Below are 10,100 nucleotides of genomic sequence, written 5' to 3' on the forward strand. Positions count from 1 at the left end.
TAGTCAATTTTCATAGTTAATTTTTGTTTCCCGAGGAATTTTTGTGCTCTCATAGTTGAAAACTACGAACAACTATGTGCTTGACTATGTGTATATGGCGTCTTAAGTGTCTAGTCTAGTCAAAAGTACCGAAAATGTGCTATCAGTAGGGTGCGTCCATTTTCTTATTCTTGTATTGAGATATATATGATAGAAGAGGGCTGTTGCTACGTCGTGAAAAGTGCATTGCAATCACAGCATATTGTCCCTGGAGGACATCAAGGTACCCGAAACGGGTGGAAGGCAATTAGAACGAACTCGGGCTTATTTTTATTCATTTGTTAATAAGTTTTGTAAAAAAAAATTGAAGGAAACAATAAAGTAAAGTTTATAAAGCCAAGGTACTGTCTGTTCCTTCCTCGTAGAACTCTACGATAATCATTCATTTTGACAGAATCAGAAGTATCATATCAGAGACTTGATAATCTGCTACGTAGTAGGGAATGTCTACGTTTCAAAAATTAGGAAGATGTTTAGAAATAAACATTAAATATCATGATGCACAGCCTGTATTTTCTTAGACATCGCCAGTCACTCTTTCATACAAAACGTTCCACTACAATACGAAAATTTGACAAAAAATGACATTAAAGTTACCTTTTTAAAAGGCGCTTTACATACATACTTTCTGCCCTGACACGAACTCTAACATGAAGAAAAATATGTTGACATTTCTTAATCAATACCATTCCGTTCGCATACTGCTGTACAAAGCCTTTAGAGCGAAAATCTTAAATAGTTAGCAGATTAACCTTATGGAAGAATCAATGAAATTTTAGTAAATGAATTCACACTCAAAAATATCATATAAAAAAGTGTCACTTCACAATTTACGAATACAATTCTTAATTCATGAATCCTAATGTGTTCTAGAATACTGGTCATGTAGTTGTTTACAAATAATGTAAGATTCCATCCAGATCCTGACAAAAATCACAGTCCAAAATGACCCCGCCGGCAAAACCCAAAATGTACTTCTTCAATTCGATCGGCGGCCGCCAAAGACACCAAACCTTCCACGCTGCTCCCAGTCCCCTCCGGCACGAGCCAGTACACTACGAGATGCTGCACGGAGCCCAGCCGCTTCCAGAGCTAAGCCCGGAGGCGACTCAAACCCACAAAAATAATAATTTAATTGACCCCTGTCAACCACTTGGGCCAAGAAAAAGAGTCCATCATAATTCACTTTACAATTATTTCTTTAAAATTTCTTGAAACGTCATTGCGACTTTACGAGTCGGTGTAACATCTTTCTTGCCTTTTAAAACCGAAATTGCGGAAAAAAGAAAATTGCAACTCGGCCTAGGCGAAGCACGCCTACAGTATCACACGTTTTGCTCTTAAACGAAGCCGCGGGTGCCGCTGCGCCCGGCCACGCCAGTAAGTCACAACCAGTCACACCACGAGACCCATATGGGTCACACCCGTGGGTCACACCCGAGGGTCACAGCCGAGGGTCACACCCGAGCCCGAGGGTCACACCTCGCTCTCGCGGTCCAGGGTCGCCAGCAGGGACAGCTGCTCGGACAGCTCCGCCTCCTGCGGGGACAGAGACTCGTCCCTCCGGAAGTCCTCGCCGCCGTCCGAGGCGTCCGAGACCCTGGGCTCGCTGCCGGCGACGACGTCGGCCACGGTGGGGGCCATGAGGGAGGCGCCGGGGCCGAACTGCCGGGACAGGTGGCGACCGCGGGTCAGTAGCAAATTCCGCCGGGGAGGTGCTCGCGCGCCCGGCAGCCCCCGCTACCTGCCTGCAACAGGGGGACACACACATTGCACAGTGGGCCAGAAGACCGGTGGAGGCGGCCAACACTCTAGACGCGTTTCGGGCTCCAGAGTCGCTAAACAGGGCTCGAACCGAACGTGTGACCCCACCAATGGATTCCTCGTTTGGAGAGCAATCCATTGGTGGGGTCACACGCTCGGTTTGAGTCCCATTTAGTGACTCTGCGAAGCACCGAACTCAGGGAGAACAGAGGTAGTCTACGCCAAAATGATCCTCGGCTAGTCACATTCTGTTTGATTTGGAGTCAAAATAAGCCCTACTTTGGCGCCAATTCGACCACCCGTACTCTCTAGTTGTTTTTCCGTGAGCAGTACACAAATTTGAAGGCAGTCAAAGACTTACTGCAGGGATGCGACGAGTGGCCGTTGGAGTACACGGCGCGACCTTTGGACAGCAGGCTAGCCACCGCGTGGCTCTCCCTGCAAAACGCACCAAAACATTACGAACGGCACGCAGTACAGGCGAAGCGCTCGCAGCGGCGCGCGGAGTGCTGCCGGGAGTGGCTGGAGTGGCGGACCGCCGCTGCGGGACAAAGGATCGGGGCTTTAACAGTGCAGTGGCAGCGCCCTAGTGGCGTGGCGGCGCCGGTCCAAGTTCCCACCCGTCTTTCATCTCCGGTGCAAACCTACAGTGCGCCGTAGTTCGGCGAGCCGAAAGGCTGCAGAGGACGAAAAAAAAAGGAAGGCTACAAGAAAAGGAAAGTCAAAGAAAGCGACTCGTTATCGCCAACGGATGACGCGGCTGTGCGATGGGGGCGGCTAGGCTAGGCTGCTCTGCGATGGGGACTTTACAGCCAGCTCGTCTCCAAATTTAAGCAAAACTTCGTGCACCGGGTTCCTCTCCTGCAGATTGGCGAGATTGCCATTTCACGATTCACGACCCGGTGTCGACAACAAGGCTCACAGTGCAAATCTTTTTTTTCCTGCCCCAGCAGCCTGGCGAAGGGATGAAACGACTTCCCGAACGAGTTTGCTTCCTCGCTCTGCCCGCCCCGCCCCGCCCCGCCCCGCCCGCATAGCGCGACGTTTCGCCGGGAGTGAAAGAAGAGGACGACCCCGCGAGTGAGGCATCGAGGAAGATGGCGCTCTTTACGACCTTGCTTCGCTTGCTCAGCCTGCTCCGATGCCCCGCGTAACGGCCCGGACATATGAGCCGACAGCAGCCGAGAACCGGCCGGGGGAGGGAAGGGGAGTATACAGTGTGTTCGCGGTACTATCCCTGCGGCGCCACCTGCCTCCTACGCCCCTGCTGCACAATGGGCCAGGGCCAGAAGACCGGTGGAGGCGGCCAAAATTCTAAACGCGTTTTGAGCTCCAGAGTCGCTAAATGTGACTCGAACCGAACGTGTGACCCCACCAATGGATTCCTCGTTTGGAGAGCAATCCATTGGTGGGGTCACACGATCGGTTCGAGTCCTGTTTAGCGACTCTGGAGCTCAAAACGCGTCTAATATTATGGCCGCCTCCACCGGTCTCCTGGCCCACTTGGCCTGCCAGCCCTGCTTCCCAACCAGGGACAGAGCGAACCCGGAACCCCGTCGGCGGCGGTCTTCGCCACACTGGCGGCGGCGATACCCCGCGCCCTGCTGTGCGTACGGCCCGGCCGGAGTATCGGCGACGGGGCGGCGCGCGTCGCTACCCCGCGACTCCAGAGAGCGGCGCGCCGGGGAAGTCTTCGGACAAGGCCAAGGTTACGCCATTCCGAGTGTGCGCAAAGCCGCTTCCGCAGTCACTGTAAAATTTTACTGTCACTTGATCACAAAATCAGAAATTAATGACTCTGATTTTATGGGCGCGAAAATGGTCACCGGCTTAGTGACATTCTTTGTGTGGAAAAATTAGCCGTGAAAATGTCCGGAAGTTTCACAGTGTTGCCGCGACCGCCGCGAGGCAGTATGTTATGCCGTGGTGTAGTTGGCGGGTAGCGCGGCGTGTGTACGGTGGAGTAGCGTGTAGTTCCCGCGGCAAACTGCCGTTCCAGCGGTACCCGCGGTACCAGCCGACCCGGGACGGGCCGGGACGGGACCACCATTAGCTCCAGCAAATTGCACCACGCCGGCGGACGGCGCGGGGCGGCGCGCTAAGACGCAGAGGGCTTACGGGGGCAGCGAGGGGCCAATTAACTGAATCTTAACGTCCGCAGCGCGCCAGCAGCACCAGCCCCGCCAGACAGACACCCTGCAGACTGATTCCGAGAGTTGTTTTCGTCGCTCTGTCTCTCTGGCACTCACAGGGCGTGCCGTCTAGGTGCGAGAGAGACAGGGCGACGATAACGACTCTCGGAATCCAGTCTGCTGGGTCGCCGCGCGTGGCCACCCCACGCTAAGTCACTACGCGCGTGGCCGGGGCGAGGGATTCCCGGGTCGGTCGCCCCCCCCCCCCCCCCGCAGATGAGAAGTGTTCGACTGGAGAAGGCGGCTGGAGACGGCCTTCCCTCCAGCCATGGCCTTTGTGCTCCAGCCGGCTCCAGACGTCGGCACACTGTGGGCGTGTCTGCAAACAGCGCGGCTGGCGCGGCCGGGCTGCAACAGGCCCTTTGTGGCTTGCCCTTCATATCCCGCTGGCCCTGCCCGCTCCGCTTGCCCTGGTCGCCCCGCCCGGCCCGCCTGCCCTCAGACACACTTTAATAAAAATGCCTGTGCCCACGGTCTTCCTTGCCACCACACCGCCGCCCCGCGCATCGGCAATCCATCTCTCGGGGTGCTCCGCGCTCTGCGGGTCGCGGCGGGGCGGGGCGGGGCGGGGCGGGGCGTTCCCCGTCTACCTCCGCCGCTGTCTATCTCTAAGGCCGTCTGAGTGAGTGGGGACGCCGAAGATGGCGGCGCATGCGATCCATCGCGGCGCTCCGTCGGCGGGGGACGCTCTTCGAAAAGACAGAAGAAAACAGGTTCCACAGTGTGGTCGGTGCTGGCGCCTACCTGTGCCTACCGATGGCGGTGCCGGGCCCGGGCACGTGGTTGTTGAGGTCCGTGAAGCAGGTCCGGTGCTGCGTGTTGGACTGCGAGGAGCCCGAGCCCCCCGAGTGCGCGGACAGCACGTGGCCGCTGGACGCGCCGTTCTGGCACGACAGCAGCAGCCACAGCATGCGCACCAGGTCCTTGTTGAAGGCCAGGTAGATCCAGGGGTTGACGCAGCTGTTGAGGCTGAAGAGCAGCGCCAGGATGGTCATGTGGCGGCCCTCTGCGGCACACAACACAGTCTCTTTCAGAGGATGACAAAACGCGACCGCCTGGTCTGCTCTGCTACGTCTCGTCGATGCCGGTCGCTACGGGGCGCCGCGTGAGTGCGACAGAGACAGAGCGACGGTCTGGCCCTGGATGTGGGGGAAGGGGGAGCGTTTTCACTTAGCGGGCATTCACGGCCCAGTGGGCGCGGAGCAGAGCAGGAGACTGAGTCGCGTTCGTCGCTCTGTCTCTCTCGCACTCACGGGGAGGCCCGTACGGGTGCGAGAGAGACAGAGCGAGACTCCCCCCGCGCCAATCGGCAAAAAGGCGACGCGCTGGCGTGGACACGCTGCACGGTAGGCACACGGCAGGCGTCACCAACACGGCTCGGCTCGTCTATCTGCCGTTTGATTCCGAACACTGCTTTCGTTGCTTTGTCTCTCTCGCACTCATGGGGCGGTCCGTAGGGGTGCGAGAGAGACAAAGCGACGAAGCAGTGTTCGGAATCAGACGGTTGCACGCGGAAGCGCCTGGGCGTAGGGCTCCGGCCACGCGGAACAAGCACGCTCTCTCTCGCACCCATACAGGGTGCCCCATGAGTGCGAGAGAGACAGAGCAGAGTTAGCCTGGCGCGGTGACGCGTTGGTGCGCTCTGTGCGTCCCGCTGCCGTGTGACGCTGCTGCTCTCGTCTGCCTCCGCGGCAGTCCTGCGCGCCTCCACTGAAAGAGTGTTTACCGTGGCGTGGCTATCAGCCGGAGAAAAATAAAAGTCTCGCCACCGGGCGGCAGTGGGAATCGAACCCGCGTCACTGTCGCCGAGGACTCGGTAGCGTTCCCTTTCAAAACATTTCCACTGCAGTGACGAGGATCAGACCCTTCCAGGAGTTTGTTGGGCAACTCCGAGGGCAACTCGGATGCGGAAATATGCCGTAAGGTCAAGGAATAAAAATAAAAATTGGAAAGTGGCCTGTAAAAGCTGTGCTAGGGAGACTCGCTTCACCTCTGACCCACCAAATGGGAATCGAACCGAACTTGTGACCCCACCAATGGATTGCTCTCCGGACGAGGAATCCATTGGTGGGACCACAACCTCGGTTCGAGTCCTGTTTAGCGACTCTGGAGCTCAAAACGCGTGCGTTTTGGCCGCCTCCACCGGTCTTCTGGCCCACTGTGCGTCCCTGGATCCGCCCTTTTACAGTGTACTCACGGAAGAAGGGGTGCTCCGCGTTGCCCCAGGCGGCCCACAGCTGCACGCAGATGAAGGGCGCCGAGCAGATGATGTAGATGGCGATGACCAGCACCGTCTGCTTCACCGTGTTGATCTTGGCGCGCGAGATGAGCGGGTTGGTGCGCTGCGTGGCCTGCTGCTGGGAGCGCGCGTACGCGAAGCTGTTGCTGCTCACGGGCTGCGGCTGCTGGTGCGGCGCGAACCTGGAACATTCATTCATTCATTCATTCATTCATTCATTCATTCATTCATTCATTCATTCATTCATTCATTCATTCATTCATTCATTCATTCATTCATTCATTCATTCATTCATTCATTCATTCATTCATTCACAGTCAGTTAGTCAATCAGTCAGTCAGTCAGTCAGCCAGTCTGTGGACTCCCACCTGTAGGCGTAGGCGTGCACGTGCGGGCAGGTCTTGCACGTGCCGTCCACGAGCACGGGCGCGTGCTTGGTGGACGCGCTGCGCCAGATCTCGCAGCAGATGCGGGAGTACGTGAAGAGCAGCACCGCCAGCGGCACCATGAACACGGAGCACGTGTACCTGGACAGGCAGAGAGGGCGGCTGTAGAGACAAGGACAGGCAACCAGTTGCTCGCCGGCCCCGAGAGATGGCGCCACACTGCCGCGCGGGGGAGTCCGCCGTTTCCGGCCGTGCCGTGGAGGCCGTGGTGGCCGTGGGGGCCGCGCGGGCGGTGGCTTGTCGCCGATTCGGACCTCGGGCGCCTTGCCAGCAGCAGGCCCGGGCCCCGCGGGCCCCGTGAGCCCCAGGAACGCTGCCGGAGGCTATTGCGTCAAATAGTCGGCCCGCCTCCGCAATTTAGGGGCAGGTACGGCCACCCTGGTCCCTGCGGCACGGTCCCTGGCCCCTGCACTCTCACCCCGTCTCTCTCGCACTCATGGGCGGGGCCGTAGGAGTGCGAGAGAGACGGAGTGCGGGCAGCGGAATGGTTCGACTGGTCCTGCGAACAACGGCAGTGGTGGGGGGCGTCTGCCTCGCGGTCTGCCACCGCCCGCCCCTCGTTGACCCTCCGGAGCGCCCAGAAGCGCTTCAAACTCCGAGGCCGGCGACACACCTGGCCGCGCGGAGAGAGAGAGAGAGAGAGAGAGAGAGAGAGAGAGAGAGAGAGAGAGAGAGAGAGAGAGAGAGAGAGAGAGAGAGAGAGAGAGAGCAGGGCACTTGGAGCGTGTTGAAAAGAACACCGACAGGCTGACGCCTAGGAGGCGCGACGACGTCTCGGAATCGAAAGAAAACGACATTGAGGCATTCAAATGAGAACTGAAGAAAAGCGAATGAAAACTAAAAAAAAAAAGTTCTTAACGTGCCCAAAGTATCGGCCGCGCTCGTGGGCAAAGTGCCACGACCCGTGCCACAGGAGAGAGAGAAAGATAAAGTGATCGAGAGGGCGAGGAACTGAGAGTAAATAATCAATGACCCCACGCTGTAAGATTGACCTCTGTATCATTGGCTTTTTCGCCGATTTCTTTTCTCTCGCGCGGCTGTGGCTGTGGCCTTGTCTTGGCGGCAACCTAAAGACTCCCTTATAAAACGGGGAAGGTTCCGAAATGGGTCCGATCGGACGATCCGAAATTTTCCGGAGGACAGTCCGTCAGTCCCCGCCGGACGTTCCGAATCTTTCCGGACTGCCGGAATCGGTCGAAAAGTACAAATCAGAAGGATTTCGGGGAGTCCGACAGGGCTGGTCAGGCTGTTCCGGGCCCCTCCCAGACGGTCCGAAAAAAAAAACTGGCGTTGGCCGAGGTGGGGGTACTGTGGTGGGTTCGTTCCCGGGCCCCTCTCCTTTTGGGCTTTCCCGTGCTTGCTGGGACCCCCCCTGACCACTGCGCTAACCCCGAAACATGAGGGCCGGCCCACGAGCCTCTTTACCGGCGCGGCGCAGCGCGCAGCGCTCCCCTTCCCCCTCTCTGGCGAGCGCCCGCGCGCTATGCAAGCTAGAAGGGTGCGGTTTTTGACGCGATCTTGTCTGAATCACCTGAATACGGGATTCGACATAGCGGGCCCCATTTTTAAATTAGATCTTGCAAAAATTTTAGCGGCTTTTGGGCATACCCACTAGGAAAAAATATAATTTATGGGAAAAATTTTTTGCTGTCATGCACAACAGATTTGGGCATTACCGTATTGAACGAGTAATATTTTAAATGCTGCTCTGATGTTACGTTTGACGCTGCTTTTTTTGCGAAATAAAAGTGTGTTTAATACAGCGTGCTGGCTGTGCCCTGTGTTTTTACCATTACCTGTGCAATCTGCGCAGGGATAGGCGGGTTAAAGGGGTCCGCCCGGGGGAACCCGTCCCCTCGCGCACCCGCGTGCGGCGGGGGTTTTCCCGCGAGGCAAACAACCCTTTGAATTTTTCGCTACAATTCTAGGAACTGAGGCAAACAAGGTAGGCCCAACCAGGATAGGAATCCGGTCACTCGCCGTTTTTGTCACATGTTCAAAAATTCTAACGTGTCCCAACAAGAGAGTGAATCCCCGGCCCCCTGCATCCGGACTGTATCGGACAGACCGTCGACAGATTCGGGCTTCCCCACAGCCTTCGCAAAAAATCGGGCTGTCCGCTTCGCCTGTCCCGGATTCGGACTCGAAAAGTCGAGTCCCGGACAGAAAAGGGCTGTCCCGGGCCGTCGGACAGCTTTGGATGTGTCCTCGGCCAGTTTCGGATGATTTCGGTTTGGTAAGGGCTGACACCGCGGGCATGAAAAATCGAGTGTCTCACTCGAGACGGCAGAATCGCGCCGCTCTCCTTGCTGGCGGTGTTTTTGGCGGCGGTTTCGGGTCGTCTCGTTAGAAGCAGTGACATTAGGCCAGCGAATGGACAGCCCGAGTGGGCTGCACTGCGGTGTGTTTGGCACTCTGGAAGTAGCAACAAAGGAATTTCGGTCGAACGGCGGCGCGGCTCGGCAGAGTGGTTCCGAGGCGCCGCTCTGTCCCTCTCGCACCTGGGGCTGCCCGTGAGTGCGAGGGAGAAAGGCAGAGCGACGAGGGCAAGTTCGGAATGAGCCTGCAGGCGGGGCCGGAGGGGCCCGGCCCGTTGAAACATGACTCATTCCCGGCGGGGCCGTCGTCGCCGTCCCTCTCGCACCCCGACGGAGCCCCCGGCGAGTGCGGCAGAGACGGAGCGACGGCGCGAGGCGGCGCGAGGCGGCGCGCAGCCCGCGCTTCAAGGGGACGAGATTGCGATGAGGAACCGGAGGAGAAGAGACGGCCGCGCTTCGCGGCGCTTCGAGGCGCTTCGAGGCTTCCGAGGGTGGGGCGGAATAAAGTGGAGACAATTCGGCGCGAGCCCCAACAAAGCCAGGCCTCCTCCAGGTCGGCGACGCGGCTCGACGCGGCCCGACGACACGGCGCGGCGGTGGACACGTCCTGCGTCCTTATTACGCTGCCCGGCCGCACCTAATGAACCGCCCGCGGGATCATCAGTCAACTCGCGAGGGGGGGGCGGGGCGGGGCGGGGGGGGGGCGGGGCGGGGCGGGGCGGGGCGGGGCGGGGCGGGGCGGGGCGGGGCGGCTCGCGGAGTGCGTCTCCTTGTTCAAACTGCCGCCGAGCGAGGTCGACGTCGCCGACGTCCATCTTCCAGCCCCTTCTGCGAGTTTCAAGTTCAGGGCTGGACGCTGCCGACTACAGCTGCCACCGCTGCTGGAGGACAAAAAAGACGCCGAAATGCACGCCACAAAAACCAAAAAAAAAAATTGCAAATAAAATTTTTTATTTGTTTTTTTTTTTGGGTGAAAAGGGAGCTGAGAGATCAAGGCGCACGTCATGGACGGGGCGACGGGGCCACCGATTATGCAAATTCGCGAATACCTCCCCGGCGACGCAGTAACGAATAAGAAACGTACCGGCGTGACACAAACAAA

The 10,100-nt window shown here is 57.9% G+C and overlaps 1 protein-coding gene across 2 annotated transcripts in view; it reads right to left on the reverse strand.

Moving 5' to 3' along the window:
* Positions 1–530: 530 nt before the first annotated feature.
* LOC117640303 (annetocin receptor-like) overlaps positions 531–10,100 on the reverse strand; it is a 20,007-nt gene continuing 10,437 nt past the window's right edge. Inside the window, exons 4-8 of one of the 2 annotated variants that reach the window (XM_034376701.1) lie at positions 6,603–6,761; positions 6,193–6,416; positions 4,750–5,001; positions 2,165–2,241; positions 531–1,787 (exon numbers count right to left, since the gene is read on the reverse strand). In XM_034376701.1, the coding sequence (XP_034232592.1) occupies positions 1,731–1,787; positions 2,165–2,241; positions 4,750–5,001; positions 6,193–6,416; positions 6,603–6,761 (769 nt within the window). In that variant the 3' untranslated portion in view covers positions 531–1,730. Of the gene's footprint in view, positions 1,788–2,164; positions 2,242–4,739; positions 5,002–6,192; positions 6,417–6,602; positions 6,762–10,100 lie in introns of both variants that reach the window. The other variant, XM_034376700.1, reaches the window with a different exon arrangement.

This window comes from Thrips palmi, unplaced genomic scaffold (assembly GCF_012932325.1).
Source record: "Thrips palmi isolate BJ-2018 unplaced genomic scaffold, TpBJ-2018v1 HiC_scaffold_12, whole genome shotgun sequence".
In the NCBI taxonomy this organism is placed as follows: Eukaryota; Metazoa; Arthropoda; class Insecta; order Thysanoptera; family Thripidae; genus Thrips; species Thrips palmi.